The sequence below is a fragment of the Neospora caninum genome, chromosome VIII (assembly GCF_000208865.1).
Source record: "Neospora caninum Liverpool complete genome, chromosome VIII".
In the NCBI taxonomy this organism is placed as follows: Eukaryota; Apicomplexa; class Conoidasida; order Eucoccidiorida; family Sarcocystidae; genus Neospora; species Neospora caninum.
Genome location: NC_018395.1, coordinates 1,863,721 through 1,885,982, shown reverse-complemented (window position 1 = coordinate 1,885,982; position 22,262 = coordinate 1,863,721). Strand labels below are relative to the sequence as shown.

Below are 22,262 nucleotides of genomic sequence, written 5' to 3'. Positions count from 1 at the left end.
TCTCGGTCGCCCTGTTGGTTTTTCGCGCAAAGCGCAGCCTCGGGGAAGACCAAGGCACACGCAGGAGAGGCCGGAGCTCGTTGCTGTCTCTGCGGGGCCGATGCGCGCAGCTCCTCTTGGAAAGACGGGCGGCAGCGAGCTCCCCAGTCGACCCGAAAGAGTGCCCTCACTTGACGCGTTGCTGGAGAGAAGGCGTTGCCCTCCGCTTTTGTGTCGTGGGGAAACGCGCGTTGTTCTTCACCGAGAACACACGGTGGGTTTGCGGGAGGCACCACGTGAACGAAGCGCTTTTTCTTCCGATATGTCTCTTTTTGCTTTTCCCCCCGGAGCCGCGGTGCTCTGCATCCCCCGTGCGTGGCTGACTTCTTCTGTGCGCCGCTCGCGTGTACTTTCTGTCTTCGCATTCTGTCTCGCGCTGCTCTTTCTGTCTCGCGCTGCTCTTTCTGTCTCGCGCTGCTCCTTCTGTCTCGCGCTGCTCTTTCTGTCTCGCGCTGCTCCTTCTGTCTCGCGCTGCTCTTTCTTTCTCGGGCTGCTCTTTCTGTCTCGCGCTGCTCCTTCTTTCTCGCGCTGCTCCTTCTGTCTCGCGCTGCTCTTTCTTTCTCGGGCTGCTCTTTCTGCCTCGCGCTGCTCCTTCTTTCTCGCGCTGCTCTTTCTTTCTCGCGCTGCCTTTTCTTTCTCGCGCTGCTCTTTCTGTCTCGCGCTGCTCCTTCTGTCTCGCGCTGCTCTTTCTTTCTCGGGCTGCTCTTTCTGTCTCGCGCTGCTCCTTCTTTCTCGCGCTGCTCCTTCTGTCTCGCGCTGCTCTTTCTTTCTCGGGCTGCTCTTTCTGCCTCGCGCTGCTCCTTCTTTCTCGCGCTGCTCTTTCTTTCTCGCGCTGCCTTTTCTTTCTCGCGCTGCTCCTTCTTTCTCGCGCTGCTCCTTCTGTCTCGCGCTGCTCCTTCTTTCTCGCGCTGCTCTTTCTTTCTCGCGCTGCTCTTTCTTTCTCGCGCTGCTCTTTCTGTCTCGCGCTGCTCCTTCTTTCTTCGCTGCCCAGTCTCTCCTCTTGGGTGTGCCCCGTCCTCGCTGGTCTGCGCCAAAACTCTCTTCCTCAGCTCTGTTTCTTCCCGTCCAAGTCTCCGGGGACCTACGCACCTCGGTCGAGTTTTCCTTGTCGCTGGCTTCTTTCTCCCCTCTGTGTGCAGGTCGTCCTGTTTCGTCTCCCGTCACTCTCCGTCGTTGCGGAAATCGCCCGGCCTTCTCTTACGAGCGTCACTGCGACAGAGATGTTGTCGAGCTCCCCGGCCTCCGTCGCGCTTCCGTCTGCCTGTTCGTCGGCGCGTCTCGCGCCCTCTTCTCACCCGCTACCTCCGAGTCTGGAAGCAGTGCTGTTTCTTCTGTCGAACCGAGAGCCGCGGAGAGGGCGCGGGGGTTTGTGTTGGTGGCGACTGGATCTCGTCGATGCCTTCGACGGCAAGCGCGTCCTTCTCGGGGTGCCGCCCAGACGCAGCCGAACGGAGACGTTTCTCGCCTCGCCGTTCTCAACTTGCTCTCGGCCGCCATCGCCTTCTGCGTCTTCCGCGCCCGTCCCGGCCCTGGCTGTCCACGGCCTCCGGCCGCAGGCGAGCGCGCGCGAGAGAGAATTCGCAGGCGACATCCACAGGGCGAGGCAGCCTGAAAACCGGGGAGAGAAGAAACCGAGCAGTGACGAGAGAGGCGTGCGCTCGGCTCCCAGGGGAGAGACCAGAGAGCCGACGGACGCCGACGAGCGACCGACAGCGGGGAGCAGTCTCCAGCGGAGCCGCGGCGGAGAGAAGGCGACGGAGAAGACGGGACGCGCGCAGGCACTGAGACTCGCAGGACGACTCCAGGACGACTGGTACATCTGGAGCAACTCCAGATTCATCGTTGCCATGCAGAGACACTGCTACCACACTCCGCGCCGCGAAGAAGCGAAAGAGGCGGAAGACGAAAACGAGGACTCAGAGGAAGACGAGGAAGACGACGAGGAAGAAGAGCAGGGAGAGACGGAAGGATGGCAGAGGGGCGACCGCCGGAGAGAGGGGGAGACCCTAAGGGGGGCGGCCACGGCGCAGGAAACGAGAGAAATGACCATCAGGAGAAAGGGGTTGTACAGCGTCGTGTTTTGGCCGATTCGCGGGCTGTACAGACAGCGTGGAGGGGGAAAGAGGACCGTGAGGCCTTCCGCCTCCCCGCTAGCCAGGTTGATTCGGCGCAACGAACGAGGCGGAGAGGTTCAGCCTTCTCGCGGGAACGAGCACACACAGTCAGACAGCGAAAGAGCCTTTTGCTTCTTCCACCGAGTAGACGGCCCAGCGCGAGAAGGCGAGAGAGCAGGACGAGAGGAGACAGGAGACAGCGAAGAAGGGAGAGAAGAGACGGAAGAGAGAGAAGGCCGAGAAACCGAAAGCCGTCTTGTGCTGGTTCTTGGACGAAAACAGCAGCGAGTCGCAGGCCGGTGGGGCTGTGCGGTGGGAGCTCTGGTGGTACGCGGTTTTGTCTCTAAGAAACAACAGTTTTGGCCTCTCACCAGACTCCGATCACCCGTTCATCCCTTCGTCCACGGTGCCCTCACCCCCCCCCCTTGCTCCCCCGCTGTGTTTCTCGCTTTGCTTCGTTTTTCTGCGCATTCGGTGTGTGTGTGTGTGACTCTCCGTCCCCGCTTCCCCTGAAGGCCGCCGTTTGTCTTGTCCGCTTTTTCGCTCGGCGCTCGGATCCAAGTCTTTGTGCGGGTTCTGCCCCTGCGTGTAGGAGGACTTCCTGGTCTGGTCGCCGAGCGAGAGTCTCGATCTCCACATAACGCAACTGGAACGCAGAGGGAAGCACAGCGCGCCGCCAGTCCCGCAAAGAGCAGGCGCAAACGCGTCAGACTGGGAAACGAGTTGCGAGGCGTTGCCCGCACTCTCAGCGTGAGTGTCGCCGCGAGAGAACACGAGAGAACAGAGGAAACGGAAAGGAGACGACGCGAGGGAGATGGAAAAGAAAAGAGCCGGGAAGCGCAGGAGAGAGACTTTTGGAAGGAAAGACGCTGTGACCGGTAGAGAAATAAACACACGTGGAGAGTGCGAGCGACGCGCTCCAAAAAAAACGAGAGAAAAGGAACGCGAGACAGAGAACGAAGTGCTCATCTATATATAAATAAATATATATATATAAATATATGTATAAAGATAAATATATGAAGAGCAGACGGGAAGGAAGACATGTAGCACACGGTTCATTTCCGTCGGTCGTTTCCAACCGGGAACGGAGGAGGCAAAAAAGCCGAGGGGAGACAATGGCCACACACGAGAGCGTCGACTGTGTGGGAGATTCACGTGACCGGCTCGGTGTATGCGTCGTCCTGACCTCCCGACCATTGCTGTTTGTGTCCTTTTTGTGGTTTGGTTTTGAACAGAGAGTTCGGGGGATACTCGGCCCTCGCGTGCTCTCCGGTGGAGACCCTGTCTCCCCCCGTGCGTGCGGGCGCGCCGTTCTTTGCTTCGTCTGTCTCTGCCGTCTCTTCTCCGTGTGAAAGAGAGAGGAGAGGAAGCCTCTCCAGTGACGCCAGTCGCGAAATGACGGTCGAGGAGCAGTCGTCCTTTCGCTCTCTGTCGTCTGACTCGAACGCGACTGACGCGTCGTCTGTGCTCTCCGCTTCTCTGTTTTCGTCGCCGTCGTCTTCGCGCGCCTCGACTCCCAAGTCGATCGCCTCCTGGCCTGTTTCTCCTCCCGCCACTTCCTCGCAGTCGCCTCGTCAGCCGCAGCGCCCCGCCCCTCCCTCTGAGGCTTCGCCTCGCATGTATTTGGTTGCGGCCGGCTGCACGGCAGGCGCCATTCTCGTCGGTGTGCTCCACAGGACTCCTCTCTCCAAAACAAACGTAAGCCGGCCCATCGGAGACACGCGATCGTCTGCTTTTTCTTCCTCGTCTCCATCTTCTTCCGTTTCTTCTTTCCTCTCTTCGACTGGCGCGCGAGATCAACGCGGCGTCTGCCCCGCGCGTCCATCTGCGTCACCGGCGCCTGTCGACTGTCGCCGGCTTAGAAGAGACGACAGAGAAGAACCCAAAGAGAGAGAAAGAGAGTGGTCTTTCGACGTGCTTTGGTGCATTAGTGGAAAGGTAAGACCAGCAGGAGCGAGGCGAGCACTCGAAACGCAGCTCTCGAGGGTGCACGGGCTGCAGTCTCAACGGAAAAGAGGCAGCCGTTTGCACATCCCCAACAGTTGTTCATTTTTCCGTCCACGCATGTTTGCCTCCTCCCTCTCTGCTTTCTCCCTCCAATAGTCTTGGGTTTGCGTTTATGTGTTTCTTCAGTGCATGCGAGGCTACCCTGTGGACAGCCTCGAGATCTTTCTCGACGCCAGCATCCTCGTCGCCACACAGTGCGTCTCCGTTAAGAGAGAAACAGCCACAAATGCAGGCAACAGAAAGTCAAATTTACATGTGGTGTACGTTTATCCTGTTTCACATATAGATGTATGCATCACTGCGTTTCTACGCTTCTATACGTGAATGCGTACATGCGTGCCTGTGAGTATATGCAAGGCTGCGTTGTGTCTTTCGGTATCGGTGCCTCTCGCCCGTGTATGATCAAAGATCACCTACTGTACATTTATGAGGGAAGTGATTGGTTCCCCTGCATGCGTTCGGTCGATGTCGGTTGTGAAGGCACGTGACGCCTTTGCGAGATTCTTGGCACGCAGAGCCGTTGAACAGAGACGTAGAAGAGAGCCTCTCCCGACGATTTGTCCTAAATTTCTCAAAACTGTGAACTTGTGCCGAGCACTGCAGTCGAAACGTTGCATGCGCTGCAGCTTGCCGTTCGCCTTCGGCCTGTTGACGCGAAGCTGCCTTCTCCGTCTCCTTCCCCTTTTTTCGTGCCTTTCTGCCCATCGCTTCATTCGTTTGTGTTTGAGAGGCCTTTTCCTTGGAGACCGCTTTCCGTTTTCGCTGCCTGCAGCTGCCGTCCTTTCGGTTGACTCTTGTCTGCGCCGCGTCCTGCCGACATCTTTTGGAGCTGGAGCGTTTTCTCTGTCGTTTCTTGGCACGCGCGAGTCTCTTTCGGGTTCTCCTATTTCTCCTTTTCGATCCCTTGCGTTCAGGAACCCGTCCTTTCCGTCTTCGTCTCGAGCCGTATCTCAAACGGTCTCATCTCTTTAGCCGCGCTCTGTTGTCTCTGCCTGCAGCCGTCAGTTCTCGCGCGTCTTCGACCTTCGTTCGGGGAGATGCCTCTCCCGTCTTCCGTCTCCTTCTCTCGACGAGGCGCCGGCGGCTGCTGGAGGCGCAAACGGTGAAGCCCGAACACACCGGGGAGAAGGCGACGGGCGCGGCGACCGGAAAGCAGGCACCGGGGACACAGAGGAAGCGAGGAAGCGAAGCGCAGAACATGCAGAAGAGGAAGGAGGCGGAGCCAGAGAAGGCAGCAGGCAGAGAAGTGGTCAAGACAGAAGAGAGAGAGCGGAAACAGAGGAGACAGAGGAGAGAGGAGAGCGCGAAGAAAGAGGAGAAACGTTGGGAAACGAAGGCGAGAAGGTACTTCCAGTTGTGGCGACAGTTGGAGGAGGAGGGCGGCGTCTCGTTGTTCTGTCTCGGAGCCGAAAAGCTGCAGGCAGGCCTTCAGACCAGATCGACTTCGTGCTGGAGGTGCGTCATCTGGATTCAGAATCCCTTGACTCGCCACTCGGTTCCTTTGTCATCACTATTCGAGTTCAAATCACTCAATGCTACATCACAGGACTGAAACTGAGGAATCATTCTGCGCCTATCTAGTCGCCTGTGTGTGTACTCATCGATAAGGGAGAGAAGCAGATATCCAGACACGCGTGTACATACGGGGTCGACTCAGAGGGGGAACTGCATGCCAAGGCCTGCATATCTCAATGATAGGGGACAGTGCACATGTAGATGTGGAATGCAGTGGAAAGTTCAACACAGACAGAGCCCCTCGGTGACAGAGAGATGGGTGAGCTCCCTGGAGCTTACTTGTGTATGCATGCATTCTGCAGCCAAATGTGGACGCATTCATATATATATATATATATATATGCATTTGGGGGGATAAGCATGTGTTTCTTTAAAAGTATTTAGATGTGTGTACGGTCTCATCTGTGTACACACATATCAGTGCATGCTTCTACATCTACGTATGTGTGGCCAACGGGGTGCATCAGCACAGGAGGATCACCTGTGGTCGGTGAAGAGATTGTTGCCGGTGATGTGTGCGTTTTGTTTTTAGAGTTTTGATTTCGCTCCTCAGTCTTTTTCGCCTCTCCCGTGCGAGCTCCTCCCGTCTCCTTCCTTTGCGCCGCCTCCTTCGCCTCTCTACTCTTGGAGTGGAGATCCTGCGCAGTGTGAAGAGCGCGCCTTCCGTGGAGGGGCCAGCGACCGAGGGCCAGACACTCGCGAGCCGTCGGGTGTACACCCAGAGGCAGCCAAGGAACGCATGCGTTGGTGGCGCTCCTGTCGCGGGTGTCGCGGCGCCCCCGGCGACCTCCGGGAAGCAGAGACGGGAGAGCTCTTCTGGTAAGCTATGCAAGTGTGACTGTACACGTGCATGCATAAAGACATATCGAGTTAGACGCTTTGGCATGTATTTCATTGCGTATATATATATATATGTATATATACGGATATATATATATATATATATATATATGTATATGTATGTATACATTGTCTATATATATATATATATATATATACATGAGCAGCTCCGTAAGTCGTTGAATTCGTCAGGTGGGTACGTTGGGCAAACGCACCCGAGAGGCGGGAGAAAAGCAGAGGTATTTGGTGCATGTTGAGGTGAACTTCGCACCGGTCGGCGGAAGACGGTTTTTCTCCCTGTATTTGTTGATGCGTCTCAAATCCCTTTGCAGCACTCCGCTGTGTTTCGAAGCAACGAAGTACAACCTGGTCAAAGGATCCCTTGACGACAGCCACTGAGTCGAGATGCGGCAACGATCTCTCGGTTGCGTTCTTCCGGAAATACAGAAGACGCCGAAAGTTTTCCTTGTCGCTGAACGGGCGTGCTGCGACTTGTGGCTTGCGAACGCTTAAGGCCCAAGGACCCAACCGTGCATCTTTCTGTGTCGCGGCATTAACAAACACGCCTTCTGTGTGGAGTCTTGTGAAACGCGGAGCAGCTTCACCTTTGGAGCGAGGAAGCGTACTGTGTGTGTGTGTGTGCGGAGGGAGGGAGGGAGATAATAACGGTGTGCGAAAAAGCTGGAATCTCTGTGCGTCGAGGCGCTGATGCGCAGACTGGCTTTAGATAGTTAAGAGCAGAGAGATGCTTCTACTGGGAATAGAGGCCTATACAGCCTGAATAGGAGTGCGGCTTCAACGAGCCGCCGGCTACAAACGGTTCGGCACTCTCGACGTGGACTCAGCCGGCCCCAGTGAAACACCCAATATCTACGGAAGTACTTTCTTGTGCATCCATGCACACGAAACCTGTGCACATTCTTCAGTATATATTCGTAATTATATCACGCACACGTGGAGACAACTGATCTGTGATACCCGTGCATATTAAAACATGATGCGCTTTTTTTCCAGACTCGTTTGATCTTCAGCCACAGAACACATGCAGATTTATGTATATTATATGAGTATAATATGCCTGCAGGTATGTGCTTATACGGTAGAGCGCATGCACTTTTATATATCCAGACACTGCATATATCCACGGATTTCCTTGACTTCGTCTGGGCAGCAGTCCATCCTGGGCACAACGTTCGGCTTCGGACCACGCAACTTGAGGAGAACCGGATGGGCGAAGGAATCCGTCCTCGGCCCGTGTTTTTTTTCTGGTCCAGTAGCAACACACAAAAGACACATTTTCTTCACAACTCGTCACGTCCTTGGAAGTGGAAAGTGCACGCCCACGAGGCGTCAGTGCCCTGGTGTGGACAACGCGTTTTCTGTAGAGCGGCACAGAGCAGCGCACGCCTGTATCATCGGCCGGGCGAGAGCGACTTTTCCCTGTCCACGCTGCCGCCGGTGCGCAATTCTGGCCACTTTGCTCTTCCCCTAGTTCTCGGTCTCTTTCACCTCGAGTTCTTTTAGGAGAGGTGTCAACATCCGTATGATTCGCCAGGCTGCGCATCTTCACGTTACCTGCAACGGTTGTTGCGCGAGCGCAAATGTCAGGGCGACGGGGCCAGGTTGTGAGAGACGCCAACTCGGGAGACAAGACCTGACGAGACAACGGATTTCTGGACGGTGAGCAGAGCAGGCGTGTGGTTGATTCCGAGGGAAAACGCCGAACCATTCTGTGTCTTTTCGTGTCTTCCGCTCATCGGGGCCAATTGGTGCCTCGTGTTGTCCAGGCCACTGAACGAGCTGTCTGTACACCCGACACCCCGGCGACTCGGATTCCAGCTGGACGCTCGTCCGCCATGTGCAGCTGGACACAGGCGCTATACGGTTATCGTTTCTCCTGAGAGAAACAAACAGGGTGCGTTTCCCTTAGCAGGTGGTGTGCATGTGTTCTTTCTGGCAACGGCACAGAGAGAAACGCCGCGAGCGATTTCCATGCACGGGAAAAAGAGCCAAGAGAAGACCGGCGGCGACGGGACGGAAACCTTTCTCCCTTCCCGGCGTTTTCCTCCACATTCTTTCCTCGCCTTCATTTCCCTCTCTTTTTCTTGTTTACTCTCTCGGCGTTCGACTCCGCCTCCTTCCGGGCTCGCATCCTTCCTCCTGATCTGGACGCCTCTCGAGCGTCGAATCGACGAGGATGTCGATGAGACAAGCTGGTTGCTTTTTGTACGCACCGCTCCGATGTGCGCTGCCCTCTTCCTTCACATGATCTTTGTTGCGTATCTTCTTTGTCTTCTCTTCATCTCCCGTCCCGCTGTAGAGGGTGGCCTGCCTGCACCCGCGAGAACCACGTCTTCACCTGTGTCGACTCTCAATCCTGCTTCGTTTCCACAGGCGAAGGGAAGAGGTAACAAACGGAGAGGCGTTTCCTCTGCTTCAGACATGTTCCTTTTCTTCTCGACACCGAGAACTCGAAAGACGGGTAAACCCAATTCTATTTCCACTCCTTCACTCTTCTGTGCCTGTGCGCAGTTAGACAGACCGACGAAGAGGCATTCTCTTCGTTCTGAGGTGGCCGTTTCTCCTCCCTCCTCTCCACAGCGAAGAACTCTTGAGAAACTGCATTTCATTTCACACTTCTTCACCTCTTCACAGAGGCAAGGAGGGCTTCTGCAGGCGACTGGCCGTTCCTTTGTCTTGCCTCGGGGGGTGGGAAGTGTGCACGTCCGTGGCTGTTCCTGTGTCGTGGAGCGCATTGCTCGTCCATGTTGCGTCTCAGGAAACTGGGCAACAGAAATCGCCTTGCCTCGTGTCCTACGTTGTAGAGCAAACCCGCCCTCCCGTTCTTTCTCCTCTGCGTTGTATTCCCTCGCGGCGCTCCGTCCTTCGTGCTCTTCGTTACCGTCTTCTGTTCACTCGAGGCGCGTGAACGACATGGCGCCGCTAGGCGGGGAAGGTCGAGAGGGCGACAGGAGGGAACCGGCGAAGGGGAAAGAGGCAGGCGCGCCCTCTGAGTCGACGGCAGAAATGCGAACGGAAGCAGCAAATGCCGAGTCGCAGAGCACGCAACGAAACTTTGTCGACGAACTCTCGGAGATCCGTCGTCTACGCGCTGCCAAATACAGAGAACATAAACAACACAGCGAACCTGCCACGTCTGCCTCTTCTTCCCGACCTCCCTCGTCTTTCTCTACCTCTTCTTCCCGACCTCCCTCGTTTTCCTCTTCCTCTTCTGCGCCCGTTTCGTTCTCTTCCGCGCGCCGTGACTGCACCGCGTCTCCTTGCGCGAACGAAGGAGCTCGGGGGAGCAGAGAGACTTCGGCTGTCTCCATGCGCCCCACTTCGGTCCCAGATACGCCCCCTGGACGGTCGCAGGAGCCTTTCAGAGGCGACAGGAAGTTGGACGACGCAGTGTATCTGCAGGGCCGCTCAGGAAGGAGGGAGCGGTGCAGTCTCAGAGAAATACAAGAGGAGGAGGAAGAGCGAGCGAGGTTTTCTGCGCTGGCCTGTAGCCTGGCGCGGGCTGCGCGCGAGGGCGATAGAAGAGAGGAGACAGGCGGAAGACGCCCCTTCGAAGGACCAGGAAGACGGCTGGGAGAGGAGCAACGCGAGCGGCCAGGAAGCAGAGAAAGGTCGGCCGGGGCGCCTCTCGGCAGCCTGCTGCGGAAACGAGGAAGAGAGGAAACGAGAACGCCAGGTGACTTGGCCGCGGATAAAGAGACACGAGCGGAGAAGGCGCTGAGACCAACGGCGAGAGGCCCCGAAGGAGCGCGGGAGAGAGAGCGGACGCAAAAGCAAGAGACGGTAAAGAGGGAGAAGAGCGCTGAGCGAAATCCCGCAGAGGCTGTGGAGACGCAGGAAGGCAATGAGCTGCCAATCTGGTCCAGTCAGTTCGATGTCTTGACCTGGTAAGCCGAAGAGAGGTGGGGCAGCGAGGCAATGAAAAGAGAGCGTCGTTTCGACAAGTTTTACCCTCGCGTTTTCAGAAATAAAAAACCGGATACGTTCCATCGAAATCGTTTCTTCCTGAACAGCCCTCCACATGTTCCGTCGAAACGTGTCATGTTTCCGTCTGAAATATCTCTTTCGTTTCCATCTCGCGCGTTCAAATGCGGGCCTTTCTGTCGTGTCCAGGTGTTTTATTAGCCTAGCGATGTGTCCTCCCCTGTCTCTTTATCTCATCCGCTCTTCGCTAGCTCGCCATTCGATTTGCGTCATCTCGCCTCCTTTTTCACCCCTGGCATGGGCGCCCCTGAAACGCCTCCCTCATCTGCTAGATTCGGCTCTCTTCCCACGTTCGTTTCCTCTTCTTCCGCGACGCTCGACGTCTATCTTTCACCTCCTGACATCTTCTCGCGTACCAAGTGTGTGTCTTCTTCGGCGCGTCCTCGGCCGCCGCGTCTCGTCCTCTTCTCTCCTCCCCTTCCCGCTAGCCTGTTTTTGTCTCTCTCTTCTCGCATCTCGCTTCGACTGTGCCGTGTAGGAACCTAGATGGGCTCGACGAGGCGGCGCTGCGTGTGCGGACTTCGGCGGTGATTTCGACTGTCCGGGCGCTTCGCCCCGCAGTTGTGATGTTTCAGGAAGTCGTTGCGGCGTCTCTCCATCTCCTCTCTTCCCACCTCGCGCCGCTCTACCACATCTACACGCCTTCTTCTTCCCTCGGCGACGCAGCGTCGTCACTGCTCTACGAGATGGAGCGCGCGCAGCAGCACGCCTTGGCGGCGCCGTCGTCTGGGCCCTCCGCGCCTCCGCTCGGGTGTCCGTATTTCTGCGTCTTGATGCTGTGCAAAGAGCAAATGTTGCCTCTCGACGTGGAGCAAGGCGCGCTAACTGAGTGGTTTCCAGGGAGTCAAATGGGGCGACACTTGCTCGGCATCGTGGCTGCGCCGATGAGCTGGCCAGATGACCGCCTGCTGTTCCTCACCTCGCACCTCGAGTCGATAAAGGAATACCGAGACGAGCGATTGCGGCAGTTCCGCCGGTGCATGCAAGTGGTCACGCGCAGCTTTGCCCACGTCTGTGAAGAGGAGGGATGCACAGAAGGCGAAGCGGCGGGAGGGGGAACGCGAGGGGAAAGAACCGAGAGGAAGGCCAGGAAGAGCGGGGACGACGGAGAGGACCCGCCAACCGCGTTGCATCCAGCGTTCGCCGCGGTCTTTGGCGGCGACACGAATCTCCGGGATTCAGAGCTGGCAGAAGCGGAGGGCGATTTAGCGCGAGGGAGAAGGGAGAAACTTTCCGGAGCACGACCAAAGACGGAGAGTCAAGAGAAGCAGGGAGCGGGACGAACGAGTGCGAACAGCGGGAGTGGAAGGCGACTCGGCGAAGACGAAAAAGGAGCGACGCCGACAGTCCCCCGCAGCGTCCGAGACGTCTGGGAAGTCCTGGGCAGACCCGACGAGTGTAGGTACACGTGGGACATGCTCAGAAACGACAACAAACAAATGAAATGGCGCCCCAGACTTCGCTTTGACCGTTTCTACTGGTGGAGCCCGCGTCCGCGCTCTTCGACTTTGCAGGTTCGCGTGGCCACGGAAGGCCAGAGGGGGAAGCCTGGGATATCTCCCGGGGCGGTGACGCGCAGCGACTCCGAGGTCCGCGCCTCGTCTTCGTCTTCCGCTTCTCTTCACCGGTGTGAACGAGCGAAGGACGAAGCATCACACGCTTCGTCTCGTGCAGCAGAGGGAAAGGGACCTCTGACGTGGGCTCCTCAGGCGCTTCGCCTCGTTGGCGTCAATCGCCTGCCGATGTGCGGCCGATTCCCCAGCGACCACTTTGGTCTTCTCGCGCGGTTCCGTCGAGGGACGGTGACAGATCTTAGGTAGCCGCGAGTTGGAGGAGCTGTGTAGGCGTGTCGTGGGACGAGAAAATCCGACAGCTTAGACCATGTGCGTGCCTATGAAGGGAAACGCCGGATGAATGAAGCACCGGATCAAATCTTTGGGTCACGCGACAACGCGAGGGAAGGGGCGGCTGCCTTCGTCGTCGACGTTGTCACGTTTTGTTGGTAGAGCAACGCCGGTGTGGAGGTTGCCGGCGCACCATCTGAAAGGCAGAGACCTAACGGGGCCCGTGTGCACAGGAGAGGCAAAAACAGAGGCGAAGCACAGAAGGTGGAACCGAAACCTGTTTTCTAGCACAATCTTTTGAAAGATGAGGCTTCGACGCTAAAACGCAAAACGTTCGTGGTAACACACAGCAAGAGACAGATACGGGAAAGACACAGCACGGACAGGGACCGAACCAGTGTCGTGCTGTAGTGGAGCAATACACAAACGGCAGTGAGTTGTCGACTACAGGGTTCGATCCTCCTCACCGCACGTTCCCGCAGTTTCTACTGCAGCAAGCGAGAAACTAGTTATCGATCACTCTTCGAAAAACAACGTAGGTTCCTTCTCTTTTAGCCCAAGTCCCCACTCGATAGAGAAGACGGGCCCCAGGTGGAACTGACCGAGAGGACTCGACAGAGCCATGGGCTGAAAGGAGACTTCTTTTTTCCAGTGTCTGCGGAACAAAGAACACGAAGTCGGTGCAGGGAAGGAAGGGTAGCGAAGCAAAAGTTAAAAACAAACACGACGGGGCACGTGCGGTACTGCAAGACTGGCCCTCAAACGAACGGCGCTGTGCATCCCTCAGCCATCGCGGAATGTGATTCGTCGTACTTTGCGTACGTGCGAGGGAGCTCGAACTCGTTCTAGAGGATAACGAAATTGCAAATGTGGAAATATTATAGAACGTGAAACGTAACGGATCAATTTCCGCGAGCGGCAAAACGGCTCAAGGGATCCAGCTTGCTGTACCTTCAGTGCGGCAACAGTAAAATGGGGACCTGTCGGAAGTCAGGCCCTATACGGAGAGATAGCAGACTTTCCTTAAGCCAATTGTCACTCGCCAGAAACAATATGGCCCCAATTGCTTTTTCTCTGGACGAGTTCCATATCTGCGACTTCGATAGCCTCTGCAGAAAGTTGTGGCTTTCTCGCTCTGAAGCACAAGATGCACCAATGAGCTGACCGTTCTTCCCGACTCCACTAGTCGTTTTTTTTATACGGCATTCTCTAGTTTGTGCGTCTTCACTGCACTCAAGCTAGGGAACCTCAGAAGTCTGGATTTTCTGTCAACGACGAAGTGCAGAGGATTGGTGCGAAATGGAGATTCACTCCCCAGTTTTGCGTGAAACCTGTCCTAGAGTCCTCTCTCCCCAACCTAAATGAAAGGGAACCATTCGAACAGCAACTTCCTTTCTGCAAAGAGCTGACTACCAACTCCGCTTATCAGCCGTACTGTGGACGATGAGACACCGCCAACGCAACCCTCCGGCTCTCCGCTACCCAGTGGTCCCGCGGACGTCGGTATTAACAGCTGTGCTGTCACATTTTGCATTCCTTTGGAGACTAGAGGGATGCAGTGAGCAAGTGGTCGCCTCTCGTACATGAGCTTCCAGCACCAGCAGGAAAAGGTACAGGTACAGCACCACAACAAAACTGGCAGGGTAGTCCAACGCTACCTGCATGCGTTTTTGCTTTTTGCTTTGAGACCGGTAGGGCACGAAGAAACAAAATGCACAGTTGTGGTTGCCTACGTCCCACGCTTCAGGAACACAGCCCGCTAGACGCCTGTCAACGTCTCCAGGGTGTTTACAATTTCCGCACTGAGTCTGCCGTGTTACGGGCAGTGGCTCACGTTTCGCTCCACTAAAAAGATCAAACAGCAGACGCGGACCCCTCGCCACATCAGGACCGACAGTATACATCTCCTCAAAAGCGCTGCGCCCCATCTCTTGGATAGAAATGCTTTTCTGCAACCCCTGCCAACACCCCCGACCGCATTTTTTTAATGCACCGAAATGGCAGCCTTGGTTGCGATCCCTCTTGTATGTTGACAGATGCACAGGCGAGAGCCCTGACGTAATCAAAGATGCCAGTGTCTAAGGTAACGGTCTTTTATGCTGCATGCATGCATCAAGCTGGCCCGTACAAGGCGGGTGCCCCGATGGATGGCAAAACCACTGTATTGCAGGCAGCAGGCCTCCCTCGGAGGATTCTCTTGTGGGGCACAGCGCATGCCCCAGCACAACGTAGCTCCATTGTCCAGCATGGACGAAAAGCAGTGGGGGAGACTTCCAGAGGAAAGCGTTGCCATGCAAAGGGGAAACAGGGGTTTTTTGTCACGACGAGCTGTTTTTCCACTTTTGTGAGGTGGTAATTTTACACAGTTCTCATCCCTTTTTGTCCAAGATGGCGTCGACTGGCAACGTAAGGGGAGACTCTGCATTTCAGTGGTGATCCGAGGGAGAAGGGGCGCCGTGAACATGCTCTCTCCTCCACCGGTCACCATATTGCAGCTGCCTACAGGAAATTGCACGGCGTAATTTCTCGTTGGAATTTCGTCTGCAGTCTTACTCTTCCGTAGTGGGTCACACGATGTAGCTATGGTTGCTCGCGGATCTGCATTGTTTGGATCTATTATTGGAAAACATGCAGCAGACCACAGATTCCGTTTCGCAGGACCTCGTCATCATTTGTTGGTTTGCACGTTAATTGCATGACTCACGTTTTCTTCGTGTTTTTTAATGTACATAGAAGCAGTATTAGATCATCAAAAGACGTTAAAAAAATCGTCGCGGTTCGACAGTGGTGTCGGTCCTTCCCCGTCGCAGGTAGGGAATGCTTGGTGGGCTTTGTGGTTCCTGTGTGTATGCCGTACGCAGACTTGCAAGAAGAGAAAGTTCGTGAAGGATGGTGTCTTCCAGGCGGAGCTGAATGAGTTCCTGTCCTGCACATTGTCCGAGGATGGATACTCAGGAGTGGAAGTCCGCGTTACTCCCATCCGCACAGAGATCATCATCCGCGCCACCAGGACGAGGGAAGTGCTCGGTGACAAGGGAAGGCGTATCCGTGAATTGACGTCGGTCGTTCAGAAGCGATTCGGCTTCGCGCCTGACTCTGTAGAGCTCTTCGCCGAGCGCGTGGAGAACCGTGGGCTGTGCGCCATGGCACAGGCAGAATCGTTGCGGTATAAGCTCCTCAAGGGCCTTGCAGTCAGGCGCGCGTGCTATGGTGTCCTCCGCCACATCATGGAGTCCGGAGCAAAAGGTGAGTGCTGGCGCCGTGTCGCGTATTGTATGATGTCAACTAAGGTTAAAGTGAGAACCACCATGTGCTTCGACCGTTACATGCATCTTCATCGGGCTGGTATGTTTCCTTTTCTCAGGTTGTGAAGTTGTTGTTTCCGGTAAACTTCGCGCGCAGCGCGCCAAGAGCATGAAGTTCAAGGATGGTTACCTGATCTCTACGGGAGAGCCGTCGAAGATGTTCGTCGACCAAGCAATCCGCTCGGTGCAACTTCGACAGGTATGTTTTAAGCTGTTAAGTCTAGTTCACAATGATAGGAAACTATGCAGGCGACATTATATACGGCGGCAGTGCATGTGTGTCTGATATCTGGTTGCAGGGCGTTCTTGGCGTTAGAGTCAAGATCATGCTGCCGCATGACCCTGAGGGCAAACGGGGCCCGGCCACGCCGCTGCCGGATACGATTATCGTGATGGACCCCAAGCCAGAGATCCCCGTTGTGCAGCCTGAGGAAATGGACGAAGGAGCGCTCGGTCCAATGTAATGATTGATTCGTGCGTGACTGTTTATTTACGGAAGGAAGGTGTCCACATGTGCGTTGACATCGGAGCAGCCGCTTAACGAAATTCAGATACTTCCTCGTGTCGTAAAACTCTTTTCCGGCTAGTATATCTGGCCAGCGAGTCTGGAATCTTCTGCTTGCTTGAGGGATTTGGCTCGATCCGCCTCAGAGGCAGTTGGGTAACCCTATGCACGCACATGCGTATATTTAACCGAGAGAAGGCAAGCACAACGGGTTCACCTGAGGGAAGTGATACAAATCTATTTCACTGGGTCGGGCCAGCTGTTCCAGAAGAGCCTCTGGCTGAACACCACTCCCTGTGTGGCACTTCCTATTTATATCCGATTAGCATTCACCTCAGCGGTTTCGACTCACCATCATGCGCCTTGGCAGCAAATACGAAACCGTCTCTCTGCATGTCACGAGTAAACGTGGCTTCTCACGATGGCTAATGTGGCTTAAGCTAACCGGTATCATAGTGGGAGGGCCACTGCAAAGCCACAGGTGATGACTGTAGCCTGGGAGGGAAACCAGTCCAGGAGATACACCTGAGGATTAAGCAGCTTGTAGTGTGCAGCACCTGCCTCTCGCACGCAAGTTGACTCACTTGCTGTCCAGAACTCGCATTGCTTTCGAGCGCTGCATAGGATTGCTCCGTCTGGACGAGTGCTCGTGCAAGAACCACTGCACAATACAACTAGGGTACCGTAATACCTTCCACGTTTGTAACGGTTCCCTTTTTGTTCAGAATGTTCGGTTCGGTGCAGATGGCGGCGTAGTTAAGGTATACGGCATATCCAGGGATACTGCAGCAAGAAACGACGTGAGTGCTTGTGCTCGTTGGTCTCAGTGCTGGTACCGTCACACCTGAATTCGGATGGCTTCACACCAACCGTGAAGCCGCGGCTCTTTTCCGTTCGCTTCCATCCATATCCTTTAACAGAGGTTTTCGTTTGTGTGGGTCACATGGACGAAGAGGTGACTGCTTACCTGAGCAGAAGGTGGCCTGGCGGCTCTTGAAGTCCCAAATGAAGTGGGAACACTGGTGGTGCAAGTTGCACACCCGGCGCGCATCGTTCTGTGACCGTGTGCGTTAGATCCAGGCGAAACGGACCATAACTTATTATCGTACCAAGTTATACACTTCTGAGGCTTCGGTTGCTGACACTTCGACAGTCGACTTCTGCGCACAGCTTGCTGTGTGGTCGGCGACAAGCAGGTAGTGCGGAGTGACTCCAGGCCGGAAAGTTTCGCTCTTGGCGTCGAAGAGAGGTGCCGGCCGACTAACTGTGCATGGATTTCGATGGGAGAAAGGCTCACTTTAGTTATTTTACCTCAGGGGAACGCAGTCGTAATCTAAAACAGATGTGCGGTCTAGTGTTTTTCCGGTGGACTGTATGTGTTGGCACCTACCCACTGCCAGGGTTCTTTTTTTCAGGTCGGGGCACGGGTCACTGACGCCATGATCGAGGAATAACTCGGTGTACGCCTTGAACTGATAGTAATTTACCAAAGTATCTTAGCCCGGCCCGCAGTGTTGTCCTCCACACTACAACGAACCTGGCACGTTTCTTTTCCTTGGCACTCACGCTGCACGACCAAAAGGCTATTGCTGAAGCTACAGTGGCCGAATTCCCATTTGCCGCTGCCTGGCACCATGTGCTGGAGGCAGGTACTGGTAACGGGCACGAGCAAAACCTCACCTGCTTGCACCGGATTTCCAAAGCTGGCCCGTGTGGCTCGTACCACGCTCCCAGGAGGACATTCCAGCACGATATTGTTGCCCTAAAAATCGTAGTGGCAAAGGGGTGTCAGCATGTACGGGAGAGTGCAGGCTAACTATCTGGTTCCGCGTTCCGCGGTGCCCGGGCAAAAAGTGCTCGTAGTGGTCATTATTAATGAATCCATAGTAGAAAACGGGCCGTGAGTCGAACTGGCGTTCCTCATATATCGTGGACCCTCCTACATTCGTGCTTGCACACCCCTGAATAGAAAGGGCAAAACCTAGGGACCAGGCTGCGGCAGCACCGCGGAGTTGCATCGTTCACTCCAGCACCAAATGCAAGTCAGCTGTTAGCAAAAATCAGGCTGTTTTGTTCAACTGTTCTCCCGAGTTGAACCCCTACCGCTGCCTTCCTCACAGCCATACCACTAGGCCAAGATGCGTGGACATATGAAACCCCTTCTCGCCAACGCCAGAAGTTCAATAGTGAAAGGCGACCCACTGGCCCATCCCATTCCGGCCGTACGTACACCAAAGAGCTAACGTCATCGTGTACCTAGAATAGCACAGAGTGTGCTTACTACTGTGTTACCCCTGTGCTCCGCCGGCATGGCCTAGTGTATACGCTGTTGAGCGGGATGGGATCCTCTGAGACAAGTGTGTGAGTGAACTCATCGTTTCAACAGCACATGAGCTGACTCTGATAGCGGCTGCCACCACACGGGCTCGTACGGAGACGTGCATCTCGCTATGTCTGGGACTGTAAGTACACTTGAGGACAAGTCTTGAAAAACCGGGGAACCCGAGAGGGATGAAAGGAACAGTCGGAAAATATCATAGTCTCGTGTTGTTCGGCCACCGACGAACACCAGTTTTCAGGCGCTCCGAAAACCAGTAGTAAGCACAGAGGTTGTCACGGTATTCGAACATTCCACAGCTCGCGCCAGTTCCAAGATGAGCTCAGCCGCTGATTCAGCTTCATTCACATGGTATCCCGGCAAACGAAGCCGGCGTTTCCAACGCTGAAAAGCCTGTCCTCAAGCAACTGCGCCAAATTCGGTGTCAGATACTGGACCGCTCGTGCACCAAAAGACCCCACGGAGGACAGTGCCACCTGAAGGTCCTCATGAAACATCGCAACGAAAAAATGTGGGCTTCGGCCACATGACAGCACATGACTGAACATGGTATCATTTTTGAAACAATACAACACACGCGCAGCACCCCCGTGACACACCCGGAAGGCACAGACGGCAGCATGTTGCAAGATATTTACCAGCCAGTGCACCCTGCAAACGCATTTCTGCATAGAAGCAAATTCCGAGACTGTCAGCCCCTTGGAACGCTGTGTTCGAACTGATGAAGGCCACGTTCCACTTTTGTCGTCTCGGGTACTTCCCCCTTCGGACACTTGAAAATTGGTGTTCCTCTAGGTAAACCACTGTTTAAGCACAAGTCTCCTCTGCCGCTTCCTTGTACACGTCGTTCCATTTACTTGCCTTGGAGTTAAGGCCACAGCTCATCCCTCATCTAATCCTGCTTTCTGACTTGGAATAACAGTGTATATTACGCAAACCCTCGCAAACAGTAAGTTTGCCGTTGGTACTACGAAATACGACTCGGTCGTTCTCGGTAACAGAGCTACTGCTTTCACGCCGCCGCCGGGGACACAAAGAAGCCGCCTGCAAATTCCGACATCACGCACCACACAGACAACGCCATCAAAATTGCGCAATGTTTTTGAGGGAACCTTGTTCAGAATTGCCACTTGGCACAGAGCTGGGGCGCAACATCGCCAGCAGCCACTACCACGTTCTCAGAGTGCAATGCTTTCCTGAAGTGCATACGCCGTGTTTGAGGTGCAAGTTCGTCTCATCTACTATGGTGGCTTTATTCTGCAGAGCCTACATTAACCCAGTACGTTCATACTGCGAATGAAATACGATGGAACGGTTCATTTTCGGCGGGCCATGGAAAGCATCTCCGCTGTGATTACCTGCTTCGGTGACGATGGTTTTGATCTCGTCGACATTGTTGACTTGCTTGTCCTCTGGGATAAGCTCCTTCGCTTTATCAAGCGAAAGCGGAAGGATGCCACACGTCGCCAACAACCTGTGAGAAACGCTGCATTCAGGACCTAGAAACTTAACGACGATCTCGTTTTTCGTCTTGGGAGCTTGCTCGGATTCAGCAGCAGGTGCGTTTCCAGGCGCACCCTGCTCTCCTTCCTTTTTGGTATCGTTTTCTCCGGACTCATTCTGCTCTCCTTCCTTCTTGGTATCGTTTTCTCCGGTAGCCGCTTTCTTCTTCTCCAGTGCATCTTTCCCGATTGGTAAAGTGTTTTTGATCTCTGCCACGGGTGCCTCTGGCTCCTGAAAAGGTAACATTCACAAACGAGGAAAAACTATAGAAAACTATAATCAGGTTCCTTCCTTGGAACCGTCATGACGCTCGACCGGAGCCAACAAGCACCGTTAGCCGACCAGAACAACAAGTAGCGCATCGTGCACAGGACATGCCATCTAATCCATCAGCTCTGTTGAACAGATTTCAATTTTGGATACATCACATTGTGCAGCGCGCTCTAATGGATACTCACCGGAGCAGCCTTCTGTCGGGATTCCAAGTAGAAGATGCTGAAGGGTTGCTTGATTTCGCCGAGGTGGGTAGATGCCCACAAGAAGCCGTTGTACGTAGCTGCGAGACGGATGAACTCCATCACGACCTCGCAGTATTTCGTCTTTGCTTCGGTGGTATCTTTCATCATCTGCAAGTAACGGCACAAAGAGTTGCAAAACGATACCTGACCTATTTGGCGAGGAATGCCAGAACACCGCCTGACATTCCTGAACACCCTTTCTCTCCTAACATCCGGCTGCTACCGGACTCCAGGAAGATTTTGCTGTCATTCGTCCATAAAGGTAGCCAGATCGCAGGGCTGCGAGAATGAGATGTGCAACCGGACGAGCGACAGACCCTGGCGGGAAATGACCACTCATGAGCCGTTAAAGTAAACTGTCACCGCTTTGTATCACTTTGCCCCGGCTGTTTCAAGAACACAGAAGAGAGAACCATTCCTCACACGGCCTGTTCTGCGTGTGCCGGTCAAGCCCTAGCAAGCGCCCCTGTTCTCTCTGTCCACAGGCAGCAGCGTGAGAACCGTCTTGCGGTCACAGAATTCCCCCTCATTTGTGTTCACTCGTATGTTTTCTGTTCACGTTAGCATGACATATGAAGCTTACATCAATATTCTGGCGCAGAATCCTCTTTCCTGATTGCAGGACAAAGCGGCTTTCGGGTATCGGCCTGTAAGGCGGAGCCTTCACCTGCAGAAGCACAATGCCTTGGTCCGTAGGCTTGTCGTGTGCATATTGAGACACCAAAGAAACGTGTCCCTCCGTCGCTTCCAGTAAGTACACCCCGTCGCCGTCTCCGGGTTTGAACTCGTCTATTCTCGCAGCATTGCGTGTCACCGGCAAACTTGATTGAGCTGCCACTGCTGGATGGGGGGATACCTTAGCACCCGCTTCCGCCGTGCCGGCGCCTGCATTAGCACCAACGGCAGTCTGCTGCTTCTGCACAGCCGTTTGTGAATCGTTTGCTGCTTGGGGGTCCTTAGAGGCTACCCCCTTCTTTGGTCTACCGCACACCGCTCCCATTGTGATCGATTACGTCTGTTCCCCGAAAAACGCACGGGGAGCAACTGCGAGGCACAGAAGAAAAGCATATACTGGTTGGCCTGTATCGTCTCCAAAAATGACACTCCAGCTCTCAAAAAAAGTTAGAAGCTAACAAATGTTGCCACGAATTATAACAAATTAAGGGCACTTGGCAAAATGCAGCGAGATTCGGCGCCGTCTTACTAGCCGGCCGGCGGTTCAGGATGCTCCTTTGAGCGTCGATTCCGATTCTTCGCGACGCGGTCGATCGAGAACGAGTCGCTCAATGCTCAAGCAGCACGCGCATGCCTGCGAATCAACGGCTGGTGCACGCAGCTGGGCGCAGCTGCGAGTTCAACGCACCAGTTGTCCTGCCGGCAAAGCCAGCAGGTAAAGCTCGCTATGTGCAGTTAGTTCCGAGAGGCCACAACAAAGAGTAGCACAGTGACGCAAAGAAAAGCCACGGCCGCTGCCACACTCCAGGAGGCATCATTCAACTGAAACTGCCTCTGTGACCGGAAACAACGGTAAGTGAAATCTGCAGCAATGCTCTGGCGGCAGGTGGAGGTTCCGCGAAAAATTAAGCGGAGAGTGCGTTGTCTTGCGAGGGTCATCTACTACTTCCCGTACGAAGAATGACCGGTTCGTGGCTACGTTCGTCTTCGCTCGAAATGCACTTTTGATATTCTCTTTTATCTTAGTTGGGAACCCGGATGACCCAAAAAT

General features: G+C 54.8%; 5 protein-coding genes across 5 annotated transcripts; 3 read left to right on the top strand and 2 right to left on the bottom strand.

Moving 5' to 3' along the window:
* Positions 1 to 1,259: 1,259 nt before the first annotated feature.
* NCLIV_032310 (conserved hypothetical protein) lies at positions 1,260 to 6,917 on the top strand (the record flags this gene model as incomplete). Its single annotated transcript, XM_003883427.1, has 7 exons — positions 1,260 to 2,480; positions 2,746 to 2,903; positions 3,392 to 3,854; positions 4,290 to 4,357; positions 5,162 to 5,618; positions 6,211 to 6,497; positions 6,851 to 6,917. The coding sequence occupies 7 exons, from the start codon at positions 1,260 to 1,262 to the stop codon at positions 6,915 to 6,917; spliced, it is 2,721 nt and encodes a 906-aa protein (XP_003883476.1).
* Positions 6,918 to 8,783: 1,866 nt separating this feature from the next.
* On the top strand, positions 8,784 to 12,343 carry NCLIV_0323 (endonuclease/exonuclease/phosphatase domain-containing protein; the record flags this gene model as incomplete). The annotated part of the gene is made up of 2 exons (XM_003883426.1): positions 8,784 to 10,426; positions 11,002 to 12,343. The coding sequence occupies 2 exons, from the start codon at positions 8,784 to 8,786 to the stop codon at positions 12,341 to 12,343; spliced, it is 2,985 nt and encodes a 994-aa protein (XP_003883475.1).
* A 2,412-nt stretch (positions 12,344 to 14,755) lies between these two features.
* Positions 14,756 to 16,136, top strand: NCLIV_032290 (SSU ribosomal protein S3P, related; the record flags this gene model as incomplete). Its single annotated transcript, XM_003883425.1, has 4 exons — positions 14,756 to 14,773; positions 15,229 to 15,613; positions 15,732 to 15,871; positions 15,972 to 16,136. 4 exons carry the CDS (start codon positions 14,756 to 14,758, stop codon positions 16,134 to 16,136), a joined length of 708 nt encoding a protein of 235 aa, XP_003883474.1.
* A 119-nt stretch (positions 16,137 to 16,255) lies between these two features.
* On the bottom strand, positions 16,256 to 18,488 carry NCLIV_032280 (conserved hypothetical protein; the record flags this gene model as incomplete). Its single annotated transcript, XM_003883424.1, has 8 exons — positions 16,256 to 16,339; positions 16,395 to 16,471; positions 16,530 to 16,566; positions 16,623 to 16,702; positions 16,762 to 16,812; positions 16,869 to 16,960; positions 17,022 to 17,088; positions 18,434 to 18,488. The coding sequence occupies 8 exons, from the start codon at positions 18,486 to 18,488 to the stop codon at positions 16,256 to 16,258; spliced, it is 543 nt and encodes a 180-aa protein (XP_003883473.1).
* A 1,039-nt stretch (positions 18,489 to 19,527) lies between these two features.
* On the bottom strand, positions 19,528 to 21,536 carry NCLIV_032270 (conserved hypothetical protein; the record flags this gene model as incomplete). Its single annotated transcript, XM_003883423.1, has 4 exons — positions 19,528 to 19,559; positions 19,874 to 20,249; positions 20,477 to 20,644; positions 21,120 to 21,536. The coding sequence occupies 4 exons, from the start codon at positions 21,534 to 21,536 to the stop codon at positions 19,528 to 19,530; spliced, it is 993 nt and encodes a 330-aa protein (XP_003883472.1).
* Positions 21,537 to 22,262: the final 726 nt, after the last annotated feature.